The following is a 25,990-nucleotide window of genomic DNA, read 5'->3' as shown; positions in this document are numbered from 1 at the left end:
ATGAATATTCAAAACTCACACATTTGGAGTGACGCCCCCAAACAAACACTACCCTCAAATTGTCTCGATCATGTTGGGTCCACCTCTCATATTGTAATGCATTGATAACATGAAGAATAGTAACTGACTTAATTCCAGTATATTCAGCACAATGGTCAACTCACTTTTTATCCTTTCGGTCTTGTACGTGGCAGCCGGGGTACAGGCCTGCAAAAGAACTTGCTCTGCTACTGGTGACAGTGTAAACGTTTGCAGCTACAACTGCACTCACGTCTGTTCCAGCATTTCCGCCAACGAAGCTCGAAACACGTTCCTCGCTGCTCTTCAGTCCAGTGGCAACTCATGCTCTGCCGTGGGAACGAGCTCTATTCAATGCACAAAGACAGCCAGTTTTGGAAGCTGTTACGATCACTATTGGTCTTGTGGAAGGGGTTGCTAGATACGAGGCGAGATGGCTGCAGAGTTAGGACACAACGATAACATTTATGTCGAGTTAGGTCAATAGTAACTCGAACATGAATTGATAACATGGGTACTTATCAGGCCATGCAATCGCAGTAGTACTACTGCCAGTTTCTCTCTCTCTACCTTGTTCTTTTGAATTAGATCGTTTCTAAGACGCGTCAAGACACGACACGCTTCTGTATAGTTCGCGTCATAGTGTTTCCCTTGCGCTAACCAGGGTTGGCTAGGCACACGGACAGTCCTGCTGTCTCCAGTCCAGCCAGACCACGGAATGTGCCGCACCCAGCAAAATGGTTATCTTTGGTGAGAGAGATGTCAATTCTACATTCCGCGTCGCTTTCAATTCGGTAAAGTTTCATTGGTTTTGCCTTGCTCTGGTCAAAGTGCAGCCAAATGTTTCTCGGATCACCAGTGTCTCTCCCACCAGGGACCAAGTCCCAATCTTACTATTGTCGACGAAGAGGCAGACCGAGCTAGCGAGGATACCCTCATCTCCCAGCTAAACTCGCCAAGTTCAAGATCATTAGGATACCAGCAGATGAGTTTCTTCGGAGACAGATTACAAGTTTATGTTTAGCCCTCAAGTATGATCGGACCGATACCCAACTATCATAAATCACGACCAATAAAATAGCTTTACTGGTCTCAGATAATGGTGGTCTGACAATGCATGGGAAACAAATGAGGCATGGTTTGATCCTTCTTGTGATCCTTTACTTCCCTTCTCGTCCACGGACCATGCTCCGGTACATTTGAAGAAGCTAGTGCTGGCATAATCTCAAGTATGCAGTAAGATTTCATTTGTCAGGGTGTGGTGTGTTACCACATGAAATCCTCCGAAGGATTCATAATTCAGAGACTCTATTCCGACTTAAATACAGACAAGGCCCCCGCCTGAATCCACGGAACAAAGTTCCAAAGACTTCAAATTGTACGTTTCATCAAATCAGAATGATGAACAAAAACCTTGTACTGGGTTCTATGCTTGGCAGCGCCATTGCATTTAGCAATACCTGCATAGACATTGAATTTGATTCCGAGACAAACGTCCTTTCAGCACGTTGCCTACCCCGGGACAACTCAGCCTACCTCCCATCCGGGCTAGACCTTAATAGATGCTTTGGATACAACGGCGAGGAACTCACAGTAAGCTGTTTTTATGTTACTTCCCAATGCATCGGCTTGGGCTAATCCGAAGTACCTAGTGGGAGAAGAGGAACTACAGCGACAGCTGTAACAACTGCCGTATGTTTAAAGCGCCTGACCCATGGTTCGGGTACAGCGTGTACTGGCTTGGGTGCACATGTGAAGGCCAGAGTGAGGAAGAAACTGTTTGCATTGGTACGTCGCAGCAACACGATACCGCATTTACAGGAGACTAATGCAATCCCTAGAAGTAGCAGCTGCGCATGAGTATGTCCACAACGAAAATGGCGTTCTCAAGTGTTGAGATAGTCTCTGAGTATCATGATTTCATTTTCAGTCAAGGTTTAATCCCATATATTTCATTAAGAAGAAACTGAATTAGTTTTATTGTTTCGCCTTCCCTAGTTCGCAACAGCTGGCTGTACGAGTGTGTTGCCTGTGATATCTCTTAGTATCATTGTGTGCTCGAATTTAAGGATAAACTTACCTCCGTCAGGGTATACGATCTGCCCATTGTAAAATAGACCACCCTTTCCAACAAGGAACAGGATCGTGGCGGCCATATCAGTGTCATTTCCTGGTCTTCCTGCTGGATTCGACATCTTTTTCTCAATCTTACTCTTGTTGCCTTCGTCGGATTCTCCGGTTGTCATCTCACTTGGAAATAGTCCTGGCGCAATGACATTGACACGGACCTTGACATCCTTGCACAAAGTCGCCAGCATGCGACTGAGATGGGTCAAAGCGGCCTTGGAGGTGGCATAGATTGGTTGGCCCATGCTAGATCCCTTCATAGCTCCTGAGATGGATGAAACATTGACAATCTGGGATGTGTAGCCAGGTGTCGCGTTTCGCCCCTTGGCAAGCAAAGGTAGGAATGCAACAGACATATAGTATGGTCCAGCGACGTTTGTCTGCAAAGTTTCGGCCCATTGCTCAGGCTTTGTTCGCAGGAAATGGTCCGAAACAGCCTGAGCGTCAGACATATCAGGCTCGCCTACTGAAGCTGCATCGAATGGTTAGTATTTTTCCCACATATCTGGAGGATGCAACTTACAGAACTTGGTTTCGTCATCCCGCGCAATGCCGGCATTATTGACGAGCAATTGAATACCATTCGGTTCCTTGTCTCCGACCTCCTTCGCCAGTCGGATAGCTTCGTCTTTTGAGCTGACATCACCAGGAAGGACATGGATGCTTCCAGGGCCCGTGCTATAAACCTTCTTGGTTTGTTCGAGTACTTCTGTGCGACGACCAGTGATGTAGACCTTGGCTCCGTTAGACACTAAAGCTTGCGTGATCATCAAGCCAATGCCTGTGGCGCCTCCCGTGACAACTGCTGTGACGTGGGATACATCGAACAGTGAGCTGGCCTTGAGCTCCTCATTTGCAGCGTGGTCTATGGAACTTAAATCAGTAACTTCGTCTAGAGTCGCCTTTGTAAAAACGTACGGGTAGCCATGTTAATGTTGGCAATTTAATTGAACACGGGCCGTATTGTATGGGTGAAGAACGTTAGTCACGCGAAGTCTGAGCATGGGACGAGGTAACAAACAATAAGATATTTAAATAAACATATTAACGTAAACTTTACAAGTTCTAAGGCGAAAGACAACTTGATGACGCCTTGATTGATGGGTCCATCTGGATCAAACACGTCATTGACTTTTAATTGTCAAGCTTATTGGAACTCAAATCCACTGACGGGTGGGAATATCGCAACCTATTGAACCGTGGAAGCTGATGGAATTGAGGAACGCGGTGGATCTTAAGCTATTTCTCCATCCATACACTTGTTTCATGTCAGATCTTTAACGTTATCTGCTTATCAACTAATCGGGTGTTTCACTGAAGAAGTTAGGGTTTACCACGCTGGCAACATAACGCTATCTCGCGATGCATCCAAAGAATTGCAACGGATAGAATCACAGCTCTATTGCTGCAAATTCTACTGTCGGCAATTAGTCGAGATGCAGTCTTCAACCATTATCTGCCAATTAGTTAAGACAAGTATTCAGTATAGTTCATATTAATAAATACACATTCTGAGGAAGAAAACATTTGCTTTACGGGTTAATCTTTCTCCTTTACCCTGGAGTTTGTTTTGTTTTGTTTGGCCTTGGCTCCGGCAATTCGCACTAGTCTCGGGCTAAGCAGGGGATCAGGATGCGAAATTGCCGGATTCTAACAGGGTTGTCCCCTTTGACCTGGTCAATGCACAGTCGAGTCAATATTCATTCAGACATTTCCAATGCAGATCAACTGAATCGTTATCCACTTTGTCCTCTGATCCAAAACCCCGCGGACCCATGGACTATACTCGTATCTTTATGACGCACTGACTGTACGTTTCAGTGGTGGACGGGACGGAAACTCCGCGGGCAATTACATGATGTTGTTCTGAATACAACCCAACGCCCCCATTGACCATGTATACAGTGGATAGCACGGGTTTGAGTCAGTCATTAATGATCGGCTATAGGACACGAATTGTCGCTTGCTAGTTTCCCGAGTCCCCGTACATTGCATTGCGTGGAGATGTACGCAGCGTAAGTGAGTGAGTGGCTCATCGTTGCATTATGATGGAGATCGCCTCTGAACATGGCCGTGCATCGTCAAGATGGAGCTACCCTTTAGGGATGTTGTCAATGCCTTAAAAACTTGATATCCCGCCTCTCAAATACTCACAGACGCTTCCATTGCAGTCACACTAGCAAGTTATCTCCCATTGTTTTCTATTGTGTTTTAGTTGCCATCATGGCAATTCTTTACACCGACTTAGCGACTGGCACCGGTCTCAGCAGTGGGCTAGCATTACTCGCTACAGGACTGGTAAGTACGAGTTTGTTTTGTCGGCGTTGTCACTAACGACCCCAGGTTTTCTACGTACTAGTTCGCGCTATTTACAGTGTATTCTTCCATCCACTCTCCAAAGTCCCTGGGCCAAAGCTATACGCCCTCACTCAGCTTCCGTATCTCTATTACCTAACTCGAGGCCGATGGGTATATCGTTTGAAGGAGCTGCACGACCAATACGGCCCTGTGGTTCGATACACTCCTACCGACGTGTCATTTATCACTGCCGATGCGTACAAGACAATCTACGGTCACAAGACCGGTGGGGCGAAAGAATTTGAGAAAGATCTGCGGATCTACCGACAGAACCGTCCTGCTCAAAATCTCATCGTTTCAAAACATGAAGACCACAAGCGCCAGCGGAAGCTTCTTTCCCATGCGTTTTCCCACAAGGCTCTCCGCGGTCAGGAAGACCTTCTGAACCGCTACGTGGATCTCTTCGTCGAGAGGCTAACCCAGAAAGCGAGAGAAGGGGAGGCCGTCGATATGGTAGCTTGGTACAACTTTGCTACCTTTGATTTGATCGGCCATCTCGCTCTCGGCCAGCCATTCGGATGTCTTGAAACCGGAAAGTACCACCCCTGGGTTAGCAAAATCTTCGGCAGCATCAAAGCCATTGCCTACAGTCAAGCCGCGATTCGTCTTGGCCTTAGAAACTGGATGGCGACCTTCACCCCAGCGCACTTAATGAAGGCCGCAAAAGAACATTTTGAGTTCACTGAACATGCAGCTGGCGCTCGTCTTGATGTTAAGGATACGAATAGTCAGGATTTTATGTCATACATTCTTCGCTACAACGATGAGAGGGGTATGTCTAGGCCTGAGATCGTTGAGAACGCTTCTCTTCTTATTATCGCCGGAAGTGAAACCACAGCAACGTTGCTCAGTGGTGTCACATATCAGCTTTTGACCAATCGCGAGAAGTACGACAAATTGGTTGATGAAATTCGCTCTTCATTCTCTGCAGAAGATGAAATCACAGCTACCCGAGTGGATCAACAGAAGTATTTGCTGGCGGTGCTCTCTGAGGGCCTTAGAATGTGTATGTTAACCTGAGTGTATCCCTTCCAGACACATAGCTAACAATATACCTCTAGATCCTCCTGTACCTGGTGCGCTTGCGCGAGTCACCCCAAGAGGAGGTGAGTTTGTGGAGGGGTACTGGATGCCTGAAAATGTGAGTAACTTTGAGAATCGATCGCGTTGAGTTGAACAGTCTCTAACATCACACTTAGACTGGAGTATCTGTGCCTCAATTGCCCGCCTACAGCTCGTCAACCAATTTCAGAAACCCTCAGGAATTCGTACCAGAGCGTTGGTTGGATGATCCTCAGTATGCCAACGACTCTAGGGCTGTTGTTCAACCCTTTTCTATGGGACCTCGAGATTGCATTGGCAAAAAGTGAGTACGACTTAGATTCAGTAAAGAGCAGACGCTAACATGAGACTCCAGTCTTGCCTATGTTGAAATGCGCCTTTTGCTTACTCGATTACTTTGGAAGTTTGATGTTGAGATCATGCCTGAGAGTAAAAACTGGAATGATCAAAACATTTATCTTCTTTGGGAAAAGAGCAATCTCCAAGTCAAGCTGACTGAAGTTGTCCGAGAAAGCAAGTAGACAACACAAGACGACTACATAGGTTGGCGAGGCTCGGGTCCGCTCAGGTCAATCATTTATAGCACCATTGAGGCGATGGGATTTTTGTACTTGTATCATTTATATAAGCTGTCTTTCAGATCAAGTTTGAAGCTATTCTTCGACTGTGAAAACTCTTATACAGTAAAGTCGCGGTGAGCCAATTCGTATACAAAGCCAGCAGTGACCTTTGCATGCTCCATGACATGGTCAAAGTCAACGTGAGCGATTGTATCGTTAGGTGTGTGGATGTAGGGGTTGTGGTTTCCGAATGGAGTCTCGAAAAGGAAAGACGAGGGGAAGCCATTTCGGTGTGCTGAAGCGTGGTCGGAGCAAGCATAACCGCAGGTAGACTCCTCATATGAGATATCAGCATACTCATCAATGAGAAGCTTGAGAAATTCGTTCTGGGTAGGGTTTGTGAAATCGGTGACGAGGCCGAAACGCTCGATTCCGTCACGACCCTTGTAGCCGACCATGTCTTGGTTCAACATAGCCTCGACTTGAATGCCTAGGCGCGAGTAGCTGTTGAAGATGTCCTGGGATCCAAGAAGGCCTGTCTCCTCAGCAGAGTACCAATGGAACTCGACAGTGTTAAGATGATCCCCCTTCGCAATGCGGGGGTCCTCGAGGAAGGCACTCAAGAGGTTGAGAAGCATGATTGATGCAGAGCCATTGTCATCGGCTCCCGGGGCACGACCAGCACCACGATCGTCAGAAATAACGGAATCAAGGTGAGATCCAGTGATGACGGTTTTGAGACGAACCTTTCCGGGAACCGAGACCACGATTGAGGGCTGCGACCACGCCTGATGTTGGATGAGGCGGACAGAGGCCAGAGGATGCTTGCTCTTCTTGATGACCTTCTGGACTTCCTTGTGTAGCCATTGAGCAGCTTCGACACCGTATGCAGAGTTGAAGTAACGGTTATGGAATGAAGAAAACTTCTTCAATTGCTTCTCCATAGTCTTTTTGCTGATCTTCTTGACAATGTTTCCGACATTGGATTGATGTGAAAGCTTCTCAGGGTATGATGGTGTCACGGCAGCAAGACGGGCGACTGACGGGTTGTGATCCTTCCATTCAGTTATGTCAAAAAAGTGAATATGGTCCTGTATCATTGTGAGTAAGTTTTTCACGCATAGAATCGTTGCTATTAGGCATCATACATCAATCATCTGGAACTTCTCATCCTCAGTGACCTCGACTGTCTCACCAGGGGCAGTCTCGAGTGTAAAGAGCTTCTCAGCACGCTTTTCCACTGCCTCAGCTGGCGCAGTAGCCGTAGCTGATGCGGCGAGAGCCGCCATAAGAGGGACCGAGTAACGCATGGTGTCAACTGAGAAGTATGGATAAATATTTGAGAAAGCCTAACAGTTGAAGTCAAAGGAAAGATTACATCCGCGGGACAATCGCTTTATATAGTTGGGAGATAGTTCGCAGGGTTAGATTGGCTTACCAACCGTTTAGTTCTTACCGAACGCTGGGATATCTGCTGCATGCAAGCGGGTGGTCCGGTTAGACCGCTCTTACGGATCTGATGTTGGGCCAGTTGAGAATCATTTCATCCGGTTTGCTCAACGCCAAGTCGCTTGGTACTTGAGCCTACTCCACGTTGGGAAGCTACAGTACTCGGTTGGATGTAACCCAAGCCGGGGCAAGAATAAGGTCTTGATCATCACGGATAATGCAGATGCAGGGGGGAAGTAAACACAAATGTCAGCAAGCCTGGGCATCTCCGATGTCCCCGCGTCCGAGCCAGAGTCACTGAAATGTGGTTTAGACCAATGTGTGAGGCAAGAAATGCACAGATTGTTTCGCCATCGATCAATTGGCTGTAATCATGAATAACAAAAACATCTAGAAGAACAAAACTCGTATCTGAAAGCGCCTCATAACCGGCAGTCCGAAGATTTAAGCTTAATCTCACGCTTACGGTTCTTTTAAAAGTTCCAAGAGAGGGGTAATAAGCTTGGCTCAGGGTTGTATCTTATCTGGGCAGGTCAGATTGAAGATGCGGAGTGATCACCGCCGACCTTGCCATAATGAGAAGGTGTGAAAGAAGGCCGCCAAGCTTGGCCTGCATGGTGACAGAACAATTGGCCGTTTGAAGCATAAGAGACGAAATTAATAGGTCACTTTATGTGATTTAGGCTATGAGTTTAGGTCATTTATTTTTATACCCTAGGTCCAGGAGGCCATCGTTTCTACTACAAGCTGTTAGACTCAAAAATGACATGCTGAGAGATTAAGAAAAGAACTAACAAATGTCGTATCAAAAGAACCTGAGCCCTTGTCTTATCTCGTAACTCAGAGCGCCGATTGCCATCGTTGCATTAAAGTAGCATACAATGTTGCTCTATCGGGTCGTATTGTTCGTCAGCCTTCACAGCTAGAGACGCACGAATATTAGTTCAAAAGGATGTAGCAAGTAGTGATTGATCTATCTAGAAAGACAAGCTAACTAATTCCAAGCCTATCTGTTCTCAAATACCTTGCATGCCTCTAGTTGCGAACAATTTGCATGCGCTTCTTGAGGCGGAAAGCAATGGCGCGCTTGCGAGCGGATGCAGACTGAGTGAAGGCACCAGAACCACCAAAGGGTCCAGCAGCAGCACTGTTTCGCACACGAACAATGCAGACATTGTCAGCTCCTCCTACAGATCCCTCACAGGTCATACCCTGGGGCATCTTGACAGTAAGAGGGAAGTCTGTGTTTGTGGCAAGTGACAGTCCTCCAAAACCAACACCGGGAACGTCCGCAGTGACTTCAGCAGACTGGAAAGCAGCAGGGTCAGTGCCACCAGATGTGGCATCAATGTCCGCTGTCATTGGGCCAGCGCCATCCTGGTTAATCTAGGAGAATGTTAGCCATGTTTCTCAGGACTCTTGGAGATGGAACTTGCCTGTCTGTAAGTCATTGTGATTTCACCATTCTGCGAGCAGGTAGGAAGACCGGACGTTGCTCCCTCTCCAGCAGTCGCAGCGACGCTGGACTCATCAGGCAAATCGGCCTTGTCACCGTTTCCACCTCGGCCGCCACCCCCGAACAGTCCGCCGAGAAGGTTTCCTAGCTGGCGCTTCTGCTGGCGCCTCTGCCTGTTGTTGTTACGGCCTTGGTTGAGACCAGAAAGATCATCCTCGACACCGACACCAGCGTCGGAGCCGTTGTTAGTGGGAACATTGTTGCTACCACTAGCTCCAAGAAAGTTGGCGATCATCACAGAGGCATCTACAGGCCCGTTGCCCTGAGTCCTGCCCAGGGCGCTGGCTCGATCAGTTCCGAGCTCGCGATCACGGATGATTGCGGTATCAGCTTGAGAACCACATCCGTTGCTGGAACAATCACGAGGAGTTCCATCGGCGACTATCCAAATGTCAGTGAACTCATGCTATAATCTGGAAGTAAACTTACTGCTGAGACCAGGCATGGAGACTCCATTGGCTCCCTCGACTGAGACAACCACTCCGTGAGCGGAGACGGCGGTGATGAAGGCAGGAATGAGAGCGTAGAAGTGCATTTTGTTAGTTTTGTGCGTTGATTTTGCGATTTAGAGTTTGAATCGGAAGAATTGGGTATCGTAAAGAGAAATTGAAAGATTAAAAGATCTTGTGAATTAAATGAGCCACCAGGGCTGGAGAAAGGTACTGAAGAAGGTTGAGGAGTGAAGTTGAGAGTTGTTGTTGTTTGATGAAAAGCTTTCCAGGCCGATGAGAGCGAGACTCTTATACAAATTTCTTTGGCATGTCTGCAATAGTAAATCCGTCATATGAGCTTTCAAACTCTTGGCCATCACCACTTTTGGAATCATGTCTCTCGACGCACAAACTTCAGCTTCAGGTTCTTGTTTCTGCGTGTTACGACTCTGCGACCCCGTTTCCACTCAAGGTCTTCCTTTTTCGATCTTTTGAAAAGTCTTGGAGTTTGAAGTCTCTCATAGTTCGCATTACCCCCAGTTTCGACTTTCTGCTGGTGTTTCACGTTTCGCTCGCTAAGACCCCCTGGGATCTACAACCGCACCAGGGCCAGGTCAAAATGACGATCCGAAACACACAAACTCTGAAAGGTCTAGAAGTTGTTAGTTTGTCGTTGTGTTGCGATTGGCTCGTCAGAATGGAGGTGGCTGAGTTGTCTTGATGCTTGTCTGGAAAACTGAGGTGGCTGAGATGTTTCACCTGGGCGGCAGAGATTCAGTTTGTAGATTCTTTTGCTGATCATTTTATCGGAGAGTATGTTTACTCCTGAAACAAAGGTCACGATGGTAAACAAGACGCAGCCACTACCAAGTCAATCTTTGGTGTAGCATCTCAACAAAATCGAGAGAGAATATCTCAGAATCGCAGCTGTCTTAGGCTTGGCGATCAATGGGCTAACGTCAATTGATAAAGGAATTTTCATAAACTTGCCGATTGTTTGGATTACTTTTCTATTTCCGCAGTTTTCATTGATGGGTTATCGATACGCTGAAAGCTAAATTTAGTGCTCGGATGAGGATGTTGCCGAAGACCCTGGTACTGCCTCGGCGGTTACCGATCAATACTACGTCCATTACAGCAGGGCTACTGAAACGCTGAAATATTCAAGAAAACTTCGTTTCGTAGCTCAAAAAGTAAACAATCGAGCAATCGCAACTTAGAATTACTGAAACCAAGATGTTTGCATTTGCGTTGATACTCGCTGACTTTGTCATATCCGGTTTAGCTCAAAGTCATAGCGCAATAATGTTGTTTGAAGGCTGTAACGCTGAACCCCCTTGTCGCTCAAAATCGCAGCCTGCGATTGGCTCATGAGATGACCGAGGCTTCAATATGACATGTGCCGCACTGCCAAGGAAACTTGAGGCTGCGCACAGATGTGATATCAGACAAGAAGACGGAGATATCTTCAAACATGTTCCAGAGATCACACCTTTCTAGAAGGCATTCCGCAGGGTTTTGGAGAACGGAATTCTGTTCATCCAAGTGACAAACAACTATACCATTCTGCACGTCTTTTTGTGCGATTTACCTATTAAATTCTCATTTATTTGTAAATGAAGTAGATTGCGTATGTAGGCTTGTTTCTAATCGTCTTCTTCGAAGTTTACCTTTGCTGGTAGGATCTATGAATCGCAGATTCGTTGGTCAGATTGATAGAATGACTTGATGGTCTTTATTAAAGATCTATTAGCTACCCTAGAATATGGTGCTAGGTAGGGGCTGCTCAATCATAGAAGCTTTGACTGCAGGTGTTGTTGACGTCAACGTGGGAATGTAACACACTCAGCTTGGGCCTAGAGACAAAGGCAATCGGGCCCTAGTCGATGGCGTTATCTCTTGGTTGTTCTCAAACTGTTGTCCGTCTGTGTCTTTTTTCTTCTTTTACTGTGTCGTTCCCTTCCTTGGCTTATCTTGATTTCATGGCACCGGATTTGATCTGAATAATATGCGATCCTGTGGGCGTTCAGGTTTTTTACGGTTTAGTATTATCTGGTACTGTGTTGTTGTACCTACAAGGTATTGATAAAGCCTTGATGATAGAATGATAGCTATTGAACTTACTCCTCGCTTCTGCAGTAAGTACTAAGAGATGTCTAGGTTCGGGAAGTAGTAGCGCGTTATGCTCTTGTACTTACCAATATATTAAGGTTAACGGTGATAGTACTCGAACTGATATATGCAGCGACTGAAGTGGGCTTCTGCTATTGGATCCCGACTACTAAAAATAACATAAAGTAACAGAATTCTTCACATGATTCGATTCTAAAAGAGTTTAGATAGAACAGTCGCGGTAACTGAAAGCGGAGTAAGAGGAACCTGTTAGGGTGGGCTCATATTTGATTTTGGCAACATTGTTATCGAAGCTTATAATGTAGCTGGTGAAAGCATGAGGCTAGCGCACCAAGTTCTATTTACAGACAGATCTATTGACAAGTCCTTGACTAATGGCGATAAATTTAAAAGTACCGAGAACTCTCAGCTCCAACAGCTGATAAGTTACATGTCCGACACCAAGTTCCTTGTCGACGTCTGGGAAATGCTTGTTCCTGCATCTCGTACCTAATCGGCGTTGTTCCATCGGACACATCGAATACGGCGAGAATCTCCCTCAGATCGCCAGTTCAAGTTGACACAAGGATGCGCGTGGTCGTTTTGCCAGCTGCCAATAAGATCGCCAGTGCAAACACCGCCATTCTTGCTCTTGCCACTGTAGTAGTACCACGGGCCATCACCGAAGTAAACAGAGTTGCTGGTATCGTCCATCGTGACGTGGACATTGTGGTTGCCGTGGTGCTCATAAGAAGCCGTTCCTTGGGCACTAATAAAGAAAGAATGATTAGTAAAACAAAGGGGCTGCTTAGAAAGTCATTCGAGTCTCTTACCAGTTACCGCTGCTGAACTCGTTAGCCTTGCGGGCGGCATTGACGGTTGTCACAGCTGTCAGAGAAAGGACAGTGCTGAGGAGAAGGTTGAACTGCATGATGATGGTTGCGAGGAGACTGGCTCAAAGAGATGTCTATGTTTCGAAGTATGTAGTAGAATGGATAGAAGAAAGCTGTGTATGAGAGTGTTGAAGCAAAGTTAGAAAGGAACAGACTGAGACTATATAAATACATTTCCAGGCTCTAATAAAAACTCCAGGTTTAACTAGCTACGTAACATTTCAGGCAAGAGCTGGGAGGCGAAGTGAGATCCGCATTCGTGATAATTGGAACAAACGTTAGGGCTTACGAATAACAAGGGTTATATGAGAAGGATGAACCTTATGAATCCTTCGTTATCCAGAGTAGCAATTTTACAATAGAAAAAACCTATTAGGCTCAAGATAGAGTTGAGATATTGTGACCCTGTAAAATACACTGCCCCATATTCTCTCCTGACCGCCTACTGCGGTCTGGGATTACTAACCACATAAGGTTATTTTAGTGTATATCGGCCCGCTCTGGCAGCTATGGAGACAATCCTTCTGGAACTTGGGCCTGAGGGTAAATACACACGGACAGCATAAGGAGTCACCAATTGGTTACTTTCCGCTCAACGATAGTCAACGCCGGCGGATAGTCTTCCTTACATGACTCGTGATATAAATGCCAAGACAAATAGCAACTGCGAAATCTTACATTCGCCGCTCAAGCTACCTCGGTAGATCATGGACTAGACACTTAAGAACCTACGTGTCCCCCTGTGAACTTGAACATTGCTCAGATGTGGCGACACTTTAGGCATTTACATCGTGGCAAATAACTCCTCCATGAACGAGGCTAAGGAAGAAGTCAACATCTCAGCATTAATTGACATGGGGAAATGGCCTTGGTTACACAGAGGCAGGATAAGAAGATGAGTTCTTGCCGAGATTTCTGCCATTGAACCTAAGGGGACTCTAGCAGATGCCCCTTGCAAGTGAGGCTATAGGCTGTATTCGACAAGAAGGCTGTACATATATGGTTTGCTCCCAATGGAGCCTGATGGGAAATTAGTTCCTGGGAAGCACGGAACTCCGTAGGACTCTAGACAACGGAATTATGTCCATTCAACCGACAAAATAATCCAGTCATTTCACATGTCTCCACCTGAAGATGTAAAAATTGCAGGTTTTCCGTGGTTGCTTTTCCGAATGATAGTCCCAGGATGCACATTCAACGTAGCATTGAAGATAAATTTTCCACCACAAATGTCGCGTGTTTCAACAGTCCTCTGCATTTAGATTAAGCTTAATTCTACCCCACTTTCTTAGATCTCGTAATTGACTATTGAAGCGGCGATCTTCCATCTAGAACCTTGAAATTAATTAATACTCGAACAGATAAGGCAGTTCTCCGTGGTTTGAATAAAGACGACGCGGAAAAGCCAAGACCTTGAGATGGATAATTGACCGATGCAGCAATAATTTTCTAATATGCATCACCCCAAGAAACTATTTAAACCTCATGTCTCTAACGATAGCCAGCGCAATGTGCTTCTCAGAGTCTTCTCAGCAATTCTTCTATCATAAGCCGGCACTATGAAGGCCACATTGTTCGCGCTGGGCGCTTTTGCCAGCACAGCTCTGGCTGCTGGGACAACACTTCCACAAGGATGGTTCACCTTCCAACCCAACGAAAAGATCAAGCATACTCAGTTCAAGGGCAAGCCGCGATACCTCACTTGGATGGCCGACTCTCAAATCCAGCACGGAGTCGAGCCTACACTTGCTTATACTGTCTCTGCCTTTTACTCGGGTATCCTCCTGGCTTATGAGAGAACCAGAGATAAGAAGTATTTCGACTATGTCAAACGCGGGGCCGACATTCTCCTCTACCCCGAACACGATGGCACTGTCCTTATGTACAATAACAGCAATTCCATCGATGACATCCGCATTGGCCACACTTTCCTTGACATTTACAACGTCACAGGGGAGGAGATTTACAAAAAGGCTGCGACGCACATGCGGAAACAAATTGATCGCACAGGCCGTACGCCTGATGGAGGTTTCTATCATCGCTTCCCTGCCTACATTGATCAGATGTGGTTGGATGGTTTCTACATGCTGGATGTCTTCTACGCCCGCTGGACCTATGAGTTTGAGCCTGATAACACGACAGCCTGGGACGACATTGCTCTTCAATTCGATCTCATTGATGCTGCTACGAGGTCTAGCGAACATACCAAAGGACTGCCAGTTCATGGTTTTGACGCTAGTAAAACACAAGTCTGGGCAGATCCTGAAACTGGAGCTGCACCTCACGTCTGGAGTCGCGGTGTGGGCTGGTATATCATGGCCCTTTGTGACGTCCTCGACTACTTCCCTGAGAAACACGAGGGTCGAAAGCGCTTGTTGAAGTACCTAAGCACTTTAGCCGATGCTCTTGTAGCGTCTCAAGATAAGACGACAAAGGGTTGGTGGCTCGTGATGGATCCTGGTATGGAGGGCAAGTCCGGAAACTACATTGAGAGTTCTGGTACCGCCATGTTCGCCAACGGCTTATTCAAAGCCATTCGCAAGGGGTATATCAAGGGCGACAAGTATCTCCAGTCGGCGTTGGCTGGGTACAAATTGATGACTTCCACGTTTGCTCAGCCTCGCCCGCATGATGGGGCATTGGCTTGGGAGTGGACAGTTCAAACTGGTAGCTTAAGTTCCAATGGCACTTTTGAGGTTAGTTCTTCGCAAATCTTGTCTGATCAAGCTGACATATTTTAGTACTACGCCAGTATGCCGCTGTTTGAGAACGACCTCAAGGGAGTAGCCCCGTTTCTGTTTTCCAGCTATGAATATGAGCTGTATCAAGGGAGGGCTTAAGTGACCCACTAGCAAAGATTTGTCTAGGGAGAAGAAAGGTACATAGATAGGATCGTCAAAAGGGTAAACGTTATAACAATTATCTAAGCATTAGTTATATATTACTGTTACTATCTAAATATGTAACTCAATGGACGCGCTGACCCTCGTTTATCACGGTGAGGCTGATGTTCTACCAAGTAGTACCGTCAGCGTGTCAACTCGCGAAATTCGGTAGCGCCTGTGGATACTTCTAGAGACCTTCTGAAGCTCTAAAAGGATAGAAAAAGCGGGTTGCTTACTCAGTCAGCAAAAGGGGCTTTTTATTGCCGTCTTATATCCTGCCAGGCTATGGTATTGGAAAAGTTAGTCTCCCGAAGAATAAGAGACGAAATTAGCAGGTTATTTTATGCTGTTTAGACCATGATCTTATATCATTTATTTTTATACCCTAAAGCTTAGAGGCCATCATTTTTACTACCCAGTGTGCCTTCTGATGGATTTGATTATTTGGTGGCTTGACTGTTAGGTACTGAAAGTCTTCGATGGATACAGCATACAACTAACAGACAAACAGCCGCTGTCTAAATCAGCTAAGCCACCGGGGAATTGAGAATCTAGCTGTCGTTAAATCTTGGAAGTAAGATATAATTTGATCCCTCACTCTCTGCAGCTTCGAGATAAAATAACAAAATATGGAAAAAGAACAATAGGGTAGGTAAAGTGGGGTATAGTGCATGCGTTAGTTGGCTTCTCATTCCGACGAACCAAGGACCATATCCGGTACCGGAAGGAACATGATTGGGTAATGTCCCCTGTTTCTCCATTGAAAAGCCATCGGAATTCTTCCGTATTACACAAGCACCACATTGTTAACTTACGTAAATACTAATCGACATCACTTTCTCATCATCAACTTTGAAAGCCTATTGTCTTATTGCAACTTGTATTTTATCATTACTCTAACTCAGAATGAATTTCTATCCACCACCACCAGTGATCAAAGCAGACGTTTGGCTTCGCATCCCTGATGATAAACGTTGCATTGACCAAGAGTCAGAATGGCGCGGGGGGTTTACTGGCTCCTTTCAACACATTTTCCTCGAAGGACCTGTCTTTGACAGCGTTGGAAATCTCTACGTTGTAGACATACCCTACGGCCGCATCCTGAGAATTGATAAGAAGAAGCAGGTTTCAATTGCTTGCACTTGGGATGGCGAGCCAAATGGCCTTGTCGGAACCGCGGATGGAGATTTGTTGGTGGCGGACTATAAGCAGGCATATTAATCTACATGCATTCTAAAGTCATTGCTAACTGAACTCATAGGGGATTCTTTCCTTCGACCCCGAGACAGGGAAGATAGGCCCGAAGCTCAAAAGAAAGAATCTAGAACGATTCAAGGGTCCAAATGATCTAATCGTCGACTCAAAAGGAAATCTTTACTTCACAGATCAAGGACAAACCGGGATGACTGATCCAACAGGACGAGTCTACCGCTTGTCACCTGATGGAAAGCTAGATACACTTCTTGACAATGGCCCATCACCCAATGGTCTCGTCCTGTCTCGCGACGAACGCTTTCTCTATGTGGCCATGACAAGAGCAAATCAAGTCTGGCGATTGCCCCTACACCCCGACGGAACAACTTCCAAAGCTGGCGTGTTCTTCCAATCATTTGGCAACGCTGGTCCTGATGGACTTGCATTGGATGAAGAGGGAAACCTTTTCATCTGTCACCCAAGTCTTGGATCAGTTTTTGTGGTTGACAAGGATGGTATACCCAAAGCACGGATCGTCAGTGGATCAAAAGGAATTAATCTTACAAACTGCTGCTTTGGAGGGCCCGAGCACAAGACGCTGTACATCACGGATAGTCTTGAGGGGAATATTCAGACGGTAGAATGGCATTGTCGTGGAGCAGTCGCTGCACCGTCTTTGAAGCGAAGTAAAAATGAATAGTAGTATTGGCATATCAGATAATGATTGACCAAAACAATAGCAACATCCAATCTGATTCGACGCGAGTCAAGTTGCCTGAATGAATGAGAGACCTGGTATTCTTTGTGGTGTGTTTAGGGCTCTTTCTGACCTACCAGTTTCATTAAACACGTTCTTGATAGCAAATTTCATGCCCTCCACCAAGAAATTAGAAAAGGTGACCCCTAAACGCATAAGAGACGAAATTAGTAGGTCAATTTATGCGACTTAGACCATGGGTCTTGGGTTACTTATTTTGATACCCTAAGACTTAGGAGGCTGATGTTTCTACTAACAACCGCTAGCCACTTAGCCCCAGATCATCCTCCCCATCAGTGCGTCGTTCCTCCACGATTAATGCGACGTCTCGCTTGACTCGTCAAACACGTCACGAGGGATTAAGTGTCACTCACGGCAAATGACCCGGTTGAGATCCACTGTCATGAAAGTTTTACCCGGGTCAAGTCCGACAGCACTAGGAAAAACACCGATGAGGGGTGTTCGACTCCATGGGGAAATGGTCTGGGGAAGCTCGGGGAACTAACATCGTCGGCCAACCCCGCCTTCGTACTCAGCGATGCGATTCTTTCCACGCTTGGGCCATTTCGCCCTAGGAAAGCCGTTGAACAATATATTCTTGGCAATATTCGCTCCAAGCACCATCTCTGTCATCGCTACCATTTCTTCTTTTTGTTTCCTGCCCAAAGGTTTCACTGGTAGCAACGAGCTTGATTCTTGACAATGGCGCGACCAAATATGATCAAAGCTACAAAGCGGGCGATTCAAGATAGCCCAAAAGAGATTTTCAACTGGTATCTTCTGGCTTGCACATGGATCTGGAGTTTCTCAGGTGTTGCCAAAGGTTTCGATGAAGGTAACATCGCCTCTCTCGTCATTATGGACATCTTCAAAGAGCATTTCGGAATCAAGAACCAAACCGACCACGAGTATGCCAACACCAAAGGCTGGATCGTGGCAATTGCCACCGCAGGAGGTTCGTCTCAATACGCACTTATCGCTATGTGTCGCTAAAAGTAGGCTCAGCTGTCTTTGGTTGTTTGGGTTGTGTATGGCTTACGCAACGCTTCGGTCGCACAAGAACGTTCCAGTTCTTCACTGTCGTCTATATGGCTGGAGTTTTTGGTCAAACTTTCAGTAATAACCTCGGTGACCTTTACGCCACGCGTGTGATCTCTGGAATCGGGATTGGCGCGACTACAGTTCTTCCTTCGGTCTACATTGCAGAGGTATGTTATTCGCAACTACGCAGCCCTGCTTTTAGCTAACTGTCTAGATATCTCCCCAACCGATCCGAGGTCTCTTGACTCTTCAATATACATGCTGTCAACAATTGGGTGTTGTCTTCGGATTCTTCTTCAACTACGGTGTTACGAAATACCATGCAGGAACAAGCCTCCAATGGCAGTTACCTACTGCTCTACAACTGATCCCTGCCTTGATTTGGGGTGTTGGCACTTTCTTTACACCCGAAACACCTCGATTCTTGCTCAGCCAGAACAAGAAGACTGAAGCACTTGCAGTCTTGTCAAGATTTCGAGGGCTTCCAGAGGACCATCCCTATGTCCAGAGCGAGTTCCAGGGCATTGAGTCACAGCTGAATCACGAGATTGAGGTTGTTGCGGGCGCGAACACCTGGGATCTCATCAAAGAAACATTTGTTGATGTCAGCAACCGTCGACGCTTCACCCTCATGTTTGCATGCCATCTTTTCGGTCAATGGAGCGGCGCAAATGCGATTACACAATATAGTCCAACAATCTTTGGATATCTTGGGATCGAGGGCACAGAAGCAAGATTTCTTGCAACAGGTTGTTATGCAATTTTGAAGTTTGTCTCGGTTCTACTGTTCTCTATTTTTGTCATCGATTTCATCGGCCGACGTCGATCCCTTATGACTGGTATCACTATTCAGATTTTAACTTTGGCATTTGTTGGAGCTTACCTCAAAGTCACCAACGGTTGGACTCCTGAGGAGATTGAGGCCAGTTCCTCTTCCATGGCAGCCAGCCGCGCAGCCATTGCAGCCATTTACATCCATGCCATCGGATGGTCTATTGGATGGTTCTCTATTCCATATCTTGTGTCTGCCGAAGTCTTTCCCATTCGCATCCGCTCCATCAACGTCTCCGTGCTTATGGCCGCGCACTGGGCGTTCTACTTTGGCTGCTCGCGTGCCATGCCTTCACTGTTGGCTGCGACTGAGAGATACGGTGCTTTCATGTTCTTCATGAGCATCGCCACTTGCTCGTTAATCTATGTTTACTTCGCTATGCCTGAGACCTCTGGACGATCTCTCGAGAGTATGGACAAGTTGTTTGAGAGGCCTTGGTACACTGTACACAAGATTGCATACCCTACTGCGGATGACCTGAAGCCTGTTGCCCGTGAGATCTTGGAGCCTGACATGAAGGACCAGGAGTCTGTTGTCTCAAAGCATGTCGAGAACCGCTATTAAGAAGGACAATCGAAAACTCTGTTGTTTGGCGATAGGGAAAGGGATCAGTTTGTAAATCTATCTGGTCATCTAAGTACTTATATGTATGGCACTCTATCTGAGTTATGTTCAATGCTGACGAATCTGACTTATCTGACGCTTCTACACCTTAAGCCTGATACCATTTGATGGATTGTGACATCAGTTTCTCAGAAGAGGTCTCTCTGTTCGGAGTAGTTAAAATAACTGGGTTCACTTAATTGGAGTCGATTCCGTCGGTTTCTGTTCGCCAACTTGGTCAGATTTTATCTACCTACAGTAAGGAACAACTGCCAATTCCTTAAATCTACATAACCACTCCCACCGGGCCCCAGACCACTCCAGCGTCTCGGCGACAGGCTCTCTCGTTGACTTGAACTCGGCGAGTGCTTTAGGCAGATGCGAGTAGAGTCTGTCTTCGATGGCTTGTTCTGCTTCTTGTTCTGCGATGGCGTGCTCAAGTTGCTCCTAGGCTTCAGCACCACTTCAGGGTCTTTGGTTTCGGCCTCAGCATTGATTAGGCTCGGCGAACTGGCTGGCGAACCATTCCCATCGTTCTACTTCAGGGGCTTGGCCGGGAAACGGCAAGACAAGAACCGGGACTCGGTTACCTGATGCTAAAGAAAAAGAAGAAGAAAAAGAAGAAGAAAAAGAAGAAGAAAAAGAAGAAGAAAAAGAAGAAGAAAAAGAAGAAGAAAAAGAAGAAGAAAAAGAAGAAGAAAAAGAAGAAGAAAAAGAAGAAGAAAAAGAAGAAGAAAAAGAAGAAGAAAAAGAAGAAGAAAAAGAAGAAGAAAAAGAAGAAGAAAAAGAAGAAGAAAAAAGTAATAATAGAGTCACTTAATCAATAAAAAAGAAGTAATACCTTAAGAAGGAATGATCTAACCAAATTCTATTTATCGATAGCAGTATATAACGTATTCTAGAACTCAAACCCTTCCCAGACACCAGTATTGGTAGGGTCTCCATAAACATATTGACCTAAGGCAGATTCCATATTCCACAGTGAGTCGTAGTTCATGAGTGCCCAATTGATTCCCTCAGGATTGATGTCATTATCTGCTTGCATTGGAGCTGTAAACTGATTCACGGGGCCAAGCACACTCTGATCGAAGAAGTCGCGGCCCGTTGCAAAATTCGACATGTTGTCCACATCAGAAGGTAGTGAGTCTGTAACTATATGTTGAGGGAACTCGTTGGCAAAGTTCCCAAGGTCGTTGGAGTAGATCTGGCCTGCTGAGCCGGCCGATACTGCCAGAGAGGCATCAGCTGGGAGATTTGACTCGCTTTCTTTTGGCCACAGCCTCTGTGATACATCTCGAAGGAGTGCCTCGAAAACAGAGACGTAGTTTTTGGAATCAGGAAGCTGTTTAGCAACGCTAGTCAGAAGCTCTCGGCACCGCAGCAATCCTCCATATGAGGCACGTAGGTCCTCCGCTGCGATCGTCTTTGATACAGAGGTACAGTACATGACTGATAGCCCTGCCGTGAAAAGAATATGAAAGTAGCTTCTTGTGTGTGTCATCATTTGTCTCTTCTGGCACCATAGACTGTGATAGCGATCAATAGTCTCTAGCGCAGATCTTAGAAAGACGGTCAATATTCCTTTTGGCGGTGATCCATTAAATTTCGGCACGAGGTCTATGGCTCTTCGTAAAACAGACAATCGTTCTCGAGCAAGCAGAAGGTCGTACCACTCTTGAGTCTCATATAGACAACTAGGGTCTTGAATGATGGGGGTATTGTTCCTCCAATCCTGTAAGTCTTGTAAAAGCTTAGACATGACCACATGAATGCGGCCAGGAAGAAGATGTTTCGATGGGGAATTAGTGACCTTGCGCCGTAGCTTGGAGAACTCAGTCTGGATACGTGATGACACACGTCGAAGCCTCAACGACACAAAGAAGACGGTCATCTCATTCTGTACATTGGGCTCACGGTTGGTGGCAAATGAGTCGAGACATTGCACTTGGCTGTTAGCTGCTTCCAGCTCCTCATCGCTTGCTTCAACAGGAAATTTGGTGGAAATATCGTTATCGTCGATAAGAAAGGGCCGGTCCAGTGTCGTCGAGCTGTACCTGTCAATCAGGTAGAATTGCCAGAACACCCTGCGTCTAAGTTGTGTTTGTAGTAAGTCGCCCCGGATGTTGGGATTGCTATGTAGCCCAAGCTCAATGCAAAGACGACCACAAATTCGCACCATATCCCATATAGATGTACCTTTACAGCCGTTAGACAGATAACTAGATACCAGGTGTAACATACCGATGGGATGATAGATTCCAAATCTACATATAAGCAGTAGATCCTGAACAGAGTCTAGCCCTCTGGTCAGAAGTTCAGTACCCATGTACTGCAGTGCAGCGTTGTAGTACGCTCCCGGATGTCTCTCATGTATTCTGTTTCTGTAGGGAAGCACGGAGCCAATGGCGCAAATCATGAACGCTCTAAACATGTCGTGATTAGACACGGAAGCAGAAGTGTCCTGATTGTCGAACAGACGTTGGTGAAGTGACCATATACTTCGACGCAAGAGAAACGGATTCTGTATGTGTGCCCAGCTCAAGCTATCTCAATTAGAGATGTATACGCAACGGAATATGACACTCACTATTTCTCAAAAAGCATCTGTGTCTCAGCCGCTGATGGTAACGAGCAGGGGGCTATTGATACATCTCCCACGGTTGGTGCATCGGCCAGTGTTCGCAGCAAACTGGCATGAGACCTTCTCCAGTTTGCGTCAGAGAAAAGGTGTGCAATAAAACTAACATAAGAGACGAAATCAGTAGGTAAGTCCATACTATTTAGTTCATACCCTCAAACTCAGAGGCCAAGATTCGGGCCAGGTAGATCTTGAAGAGGTATGTACCTTATACTAGCCCCTTCTCGTGTTGCTGGCGAAGAAGCTGCTATCGAGTTTCTCCCATGTCGGTCGTCCGGACTCAAGGTATCTGTAGTACCTGGGTCATGGGCTGCCGCGCTGGTCTCGAGTTCTCGTAGCCTTTCAGACAAAGCCTGTTCTTTCTTTTCTAATTCATCAATCATCCTGAGTCATTTGTCAGCTCTTTCCAGGTACTGTACAAGGAATAAAAGTCTCACGCTCTAGATAGTTGGGTATTACCATCTCCGTCTGGAGTTAAAATAAGACATTCGAGGCCAGTTCTCTCACATGAAGAACAACTCGGTCGGCCATTGTCGCACTTCGTCTTTCTTTGGGCGCATGCCTGACACGCTGGCAATCGAGGAAGGCGCGTAGGTAATGAAGACATCATTGTGATTTTGATATATCCGAAGGTAGAAATACCTAGAACTCAACGTCATTTACCAGCCACCTGGGGATTAGACTTATTAGAGAGAATGCGGCGAGTACTTTGGTTCATTTCACGTGATTTACCCCGCAGACAAAAAAAACTAAACGCCAATGGTGTGGAAATTTATAGTAGCTACATTTGCAGTCTCTCATATTAAATAAGCAGAAGTATCAATAATACATTATTCGTAGGAGGTTAATCTACGCATTGCTCAATGCGAATTCCAACAGATATCTCGCTGCTGCCATTCCTGTTTGCATCTGTGTCTCGGCTGTGGCGGCTCCGATATGTGGTGTCGAAACTACTTTTCCACCCTCCCAAAGAGAACTGTATCTCTCGTAGCTCGGCGGTTCTTCTTCATGGCAGTCAAGGCCTGCTCCCCAGATAAGACCTTCTGACAAAGCTTGCTTGAGATCAGCCTCGTTGATGATGCCACCTCGTGCAGTGTTGATGACAATGGCAGTCTTCTTCATCTTCTTCATTTGATCATAGTCAATGAGATTCCTTGTCTCGGGGGTCAATGGCATGTGCACAGTGATAACATCTGATGACCTCAAGACCTCCTCCACCGAAGTAGCGCGTCTGTGGGGAATATCTGCCCAAGCGTCCGCAGGCAGGAAAGGATCGTATGCAACGACTTCTGCGTCAAAAGCACCTCTGAAGATCTTGGCAACGCATTTGCCGATATTACCCATTCCTAGGATACCCAGGGTCTTTTCATGGAGAATCAAGCCAGAGCACTTCTCCTTGGGGACAAGAATGCCAGATGACTGCTTGGCGATGATGGTGCCGACTTGACGGGCAGAAGCAGTGGCAAGAGTCAAAACAAGCTCAGCAACTGCCCGTGCATTTACGCCAGGGGTATTGAAAATTTTAATGCCACGAGCATCGCAAGCATTTTTGTCAATTTTGTCGATTCCAACTCCCTGCTTGCCAATGGCGATCAAATTGGGGCATGACTTGATGTCCTGTGCCGTTAAGCGAGAAGACCTAACGAGTAGATAGCGTGCCTCTTGCCGCCATTGGCTATGGCGAGGATCATCTGTTGTGATGGCATCAAAGTTCTCTTTGGCATAGGCGAGGACTTGGGGATGGAATGTGTCAAGGAGGTAGACAGTGGGCTTCCCAGAGGCAGAGGAGAGACTGTCTGGGGGGTTTCCTTCTATGATACCTGGAGCCATGATGAGGAGAGTTAAGTCAGAAGTAGAGAAGTAATTGGAGGATTGAGTGGGATACAAATTGAGGTTGGTGACTTGTGAGGGAAATGCTGTGTTTGGAGCAACAGGAAGCTCGATGACTTGCATTTTTATCTATATATCTTTTACATAATTCTCAAGATGGGTCGGAATGATATCGTTCGGCCATTGCTCGTATTACCGTTGATCGTTGCCTTTCCGCATGCAATGTCTCCCGCGGGTATGTCTCTATCGGTGAATATGCGACGGAAAAAGTCCAATGCGCCTTGGAGCTTGGTACGGCCCCACTCCGACACCGCATTGCTCGGTTCCATGTATCGGCTCTAACATCTTCGACATGGACAATTAGTGACAATCACCATAGGAAGACTAACGCAATGTGGGAGAAATGGGGCAAGTGGACAAATCGACAGTTGATAACGGTTTGTAGTAGCATATCTCTCTCTTCGAGTTTGTTTCGAACCGTATATTAATACCGGTCGGTATCACCTTGGCTGTATTTACATTCAACATCACATCACATCTTCACTACCAATCTAATCACTATCCACAAAGCCTAACCATCTGAGCTGACTTTATCATCCATTACATTCTTTTTTCTGTCAAAAAAGCATAATCATCATTCACAATGGCTGTTGCACCAATTCCCCACTCCATGCGCGAAACAATGCTCAGAGATGAGGTCGCGTACACCATGACTATTAAGTTGTGCAAGAGCATAGAAATTGTTGGCATGGCCAAGACAGCCGGCTACTCCGGATTATTCATCGAATGCGAGCATTCATCATTGGATCTTGAGTCAACGAGCCAGTTATGTGTTGCAGCACTATATTGTGGCATCTCCCCCATCGTCCGAGTACCCAGTAAGGACTCCTTCTTTGTCTCAAAGGTCCTCGACGGTGGCGCACTTGGCGTTGTTGTACCTCATATCCGCTCCGTCCAAGACGCCCAGGACGTGGTCAATGCTGCCAAGTTCCAGCCCATTGGCTTTAGAAGCTCTACCAATGGCCTACCGCAACACCAGTTTCGGTCCATCCCTGCAAAGGTCTCCAACCCCGTCACCAACGAAGCCACCCTTGTCATCCCCATGATCGAGACACTTGAGGCTCTGGAACTGGTGGACGAGATTGCTGCACTCCCCGGCGTTGATTCCCTGCTAATCGGCACAAACGACTTGACTGCCGAGATGGGTATCCCTGGAGATTACGAGAATCCTCGCCTGACAGAGGCTTACGAGCGTACTATTGCCGCCTGCAAGAAGCACGGGAAGTGGGCTGGTGTTGGAGGTCTTCACGCCCGACTCGACCTTGTTGAGAAGTTTTGCAAGATGGGCGCAAGATGGGTCATGTCAGCCACGGACGGTCCTCTACTCATGGGAGCCGCCACCAAGAGGGCGACTGAGATGGCAGCTTTGAACGAGTCTGTCAAGGCCGCACAAACAAATGATACATCCGTCAAGGCCACGAACGGAAACGGAATCACGAACGGGCACAAAAATGGAACCACTAATGGGTTCACGAATGGAACTACCAATGGTGTGGCTGTGACAGCATAGAAACGGTTTACGAATTGATCCAGTGAAATTTAGTTAGATGTTGTTTGTATAGTAGCAGAAGAATTGACTTTTTGGTGTTAGTTGACAGAAATAAATAGCCTAAGAAATGTGGTC

At 46.4% G+C, this 25,990-nt stretch overlaps 12 protein-coding genes across 12 annotated transcripts; 6 read left to right on the top strand and 6 right to left on the bottom strand.

Moving 5' to 3' along the window:
• Nucleotides 1-1,416: 1,416 nt before the first annotated feature.
• Nucleotides 1,417-1,915, top strand: FSST1_010098 (CVNH domain-containing protein; the record flags this gene model as incomplete). The annotated part of the gene is made up of 3 exons (XM_083227133.1): nucleotides 1,417-1,611; nucleotides 1,671-1,806; nucleotides 1,860-1,915. 3 exons carry the CDS (start codon nucleotides 1,417-1,419, stop codon nucleotides 1,913-1,915), a joined length of 387 nt encoding a protein of 128 aa, XP_083086059.1.
• Nucleotides 1,916-2,012: 97 nt separating this feature from the next.
• On the bottom strand, nucleotides 2,013-3,073 carry FSST1_010097 (SDR family NAD(P)-dependent oxidoreductase; the record flags this gene model as incomplete). Its single annotated transcript, XM_083227132.1, has 4 exons — nucleotides 2,013-2,047; nucleotides 2,099-2,617; nucleotides 2,669-3,010; nucleotides 3,064-3,073. 4 exons carry the CDS (start codon nucleotides 3,071-3,073, stop codon nucleotides 2,013-2,015), a joined length of 906 nt encoding a protein of 301 aa, XP_083086058.1.
• A 1,295-nt stretch (nucleotides 3,074-4,368) lies between these two features.
• FSST1_010096 (cytochrome P450) lies at nucleotides 4,369-6,086 on the top strand (the record flags this gene model as incomplete). Its single annotated transcript, XM_083227131.1, has 5 exons — nucleotides 4,369-4,443; nucleotides 4,489-5,509; nucleotides 5,565-5,644; nucleotides 5,703-5,869; nucleotides 5,921-6,086. The coding sequence occupies 5 exons, from the start codon at nucleotides 4,369-4,371 to the stop codon at nucleotides 6,084-6,086; spliced, it is 1,509 nt and encodes a 502-aa protein (XP_083086057.1).
• Nucleotides 6,087-6,241: 155 nt separating this feature from the next.
• Nucleotides 6,242-7,435, bottom strand: FSST1_010095 (M28 family metallopeptidase; the record flags this gene model as incomplete). The annotated part of the gene is made up of 2 exons (XM_083227130.1): nucleotides 6,242-7,216; nucleotides 7,274-7,435. 2 exons carry the CDS (start codon nucleotides 7,433-7,435, stop codon nucleotides 6,242-6,244), a joined length of 1,137 nt encoding a protein of 378 aa, XP_083086056.1.
• Nucleotides 7,436-8,609: 1,174 nt separating this feature from the next.
• Nucleotides 8,610-9,625, bottom strand: FSST1_010094 (DUF3129 domain-containing protein; the record flags this gene model as incomplete). The annotated part of the gene is made up of 3 exons (XM_083227129.1): nucleotides 8,610-8,960; nucleotides 9,011-9,471; nucleotides 9,520-9,625. The coding sequence occupies 3 exons, from the start codon at nucleotides 9,623-9,625 to the stop codon at nucleotides 8,610-8,612; spliced, it is 918 nt and encodes a 305-aa protein (XP_083086055.1).
• A 2,518-nt stretch (nucleotides 9,626-12,143) lies between these two features.
• On the bottom strand, nucleotides 12,144-12,564 carry FSST1_010093 (uncharacterized protein; the record flags this gene model as incomplete). Its single annotated transcript, XM_083227128.1, has 2 exons — nucleotides 12,144-12,402; nucleotides 12,467-12,564. The coding sequence occupies 2 exons, from the start codon at nucleotides 12,562-12,564 to the stop codon at nucleotides 12,144-12,146; spliced, it is 357 nt and encodes a 118-aa protein (XP_083086054.1).
• Nucleotides 12,565-14,085: 1,521 nt separating this feature from the next.
• On the top strand, nucleotides 14,086-15,366 carry FSST1_010092 (glycosyl hydrolase; the record flags this gene model as incomplete). The annotated part of the gene is made up of 2 exons (XM_083227127.1): nucleotides 14,086-15,222; nucleotides 15,268-15,366. The coding sequence occupies 2 exons, from the start codon at nucleotides 14,086-14,088 to the stop codon at nucleotides 15,364-15,366; spliced, it is 1,236 nt and encodes a 411-aa protein (XP_083086053.1).
• Nucleotides 15,367-16,317: 951 nt separating this feature from the next.
• On the top strand, nucleotides 16,318-17,305 carry FSST1_010091 (SMP-30/gluconolactonase/LRE family protein; the record flags this gene model as incomplete). The annotated part of the gene is made up of 2 exons (XM_083227126.1): nucleotides 16,318-16,605; nucleotides 16,673-17,305. The coding sequence occupies 2 exons, from the start codon at nucleotides 16,318-16,320 to the stop codon at nucleotides 17,303-17,305; spliced, it is 921 nt and encodes a 306-aa protein (XP_083086052.1).
• A 759-nt stretch (nucleotides 17,306-18,064) lies between these two features.
• FSST1_010090 (general substrate transporter) lies at nucleotides 18,065-19,799 on the top strand (the record flags this gene model as incomplete). Its single annotated transcript, XM_083227124.1, has 3 exons — nucleotides 18,065-18,317; nucleotides 18,368-18,570; nucleotides 18,618-19,799. The coding sequence occupies 3 exons, from the start codon at nucleotides 18,065-18,067 to the stop codon at nucleotides 19,797-19,799; spliced, it is 1,638 nt and encodes a 545-aa protein (XP_083086051.1).
• Nucleotides 19,800-20,736: 937 nt separating this feature from the next.
• Nucleotides 20,737-23,086, bottom strand: FSST1_010089 (transcription factor domain-containing protein; the record flags this gene model as incomplete). The annotated part of the gene is made up of 5 exons (XM_083227123.1): nucleotides 20,737-22,034; nucleotides 22,080-22,381; nucleotides 22,426-22,578; nucleotides 22,684-22,860; nucleotides 22,914-23,086. 5 exons carry the CDS (start codon nucleotides 23,084-23,086, stop codon nucleotides 20,737-20,739), a joined length of 2,103 nt encoding a protein of 700 aa, XP_083086050.1.
• A 239-nt stretch (nucleotides 23,087-23,325) lies between these two features.
• Nucleotides 23,326-24,306, bottom strand: FSST1_010088 (D-isomer specific 2-hydroxyacid dehydrogenase; the record flags this gene model as incomplete). Its single annotated transcript, XM_083227122.1, has 1 exon — nucleotides 23,326-24,306. The coding sequence occupies one exon, from the start codon at nucleotides 24,304-24,306 to the stop codon at nucleotides 23,326-23,328; it is 981 nt and encodes a 326-aa protein (XP_083086049.1).
• A 643-nt stretch (nucleotides 24,307-24,949) lies between these two features.
• On the top strand, nucleotides 24,950-25,876 carry FSST1_010087 (Pyruvate/Phosphoenolpyruvate kinase-like domain-containing protein; the record flags this gene model as incomplete). The annotated part of the gene is made up of 1 exon (XM_083227121.1): nucleotides 24,950-25,876. One exon carries the CDS (start codon nucleotides 24,950-24,952, stop codon nucleotides 25,874-25,876), a length of 927 nt encoding a protein of 308 aa, XP_083086048.1.
• Between the last annotated feature and the right edge of the window lie 114 nt (nucleotides 25,877-25,990).

The sequence above is a fragment of the Fusarium sambucinum genome, chromosome II, assembly GCF_050947815.1.
Source record: "Fusarium sambucinum isolate potato_lamoka chromosome II, whole genome shotgun sequence".
NCBI classification, from domain to species: Eukaryota; Fungi; Ascomycota; class Sordariomycetes; order Hypocreales; family Nectriaceae; genus Fusarium; species Fusarium sambucinum.
The sequence above is the reverse complement of the archived record's forward strand: the minus strand, read 5'-3'. Positions and strand labels throughout refer to the sequence as shown.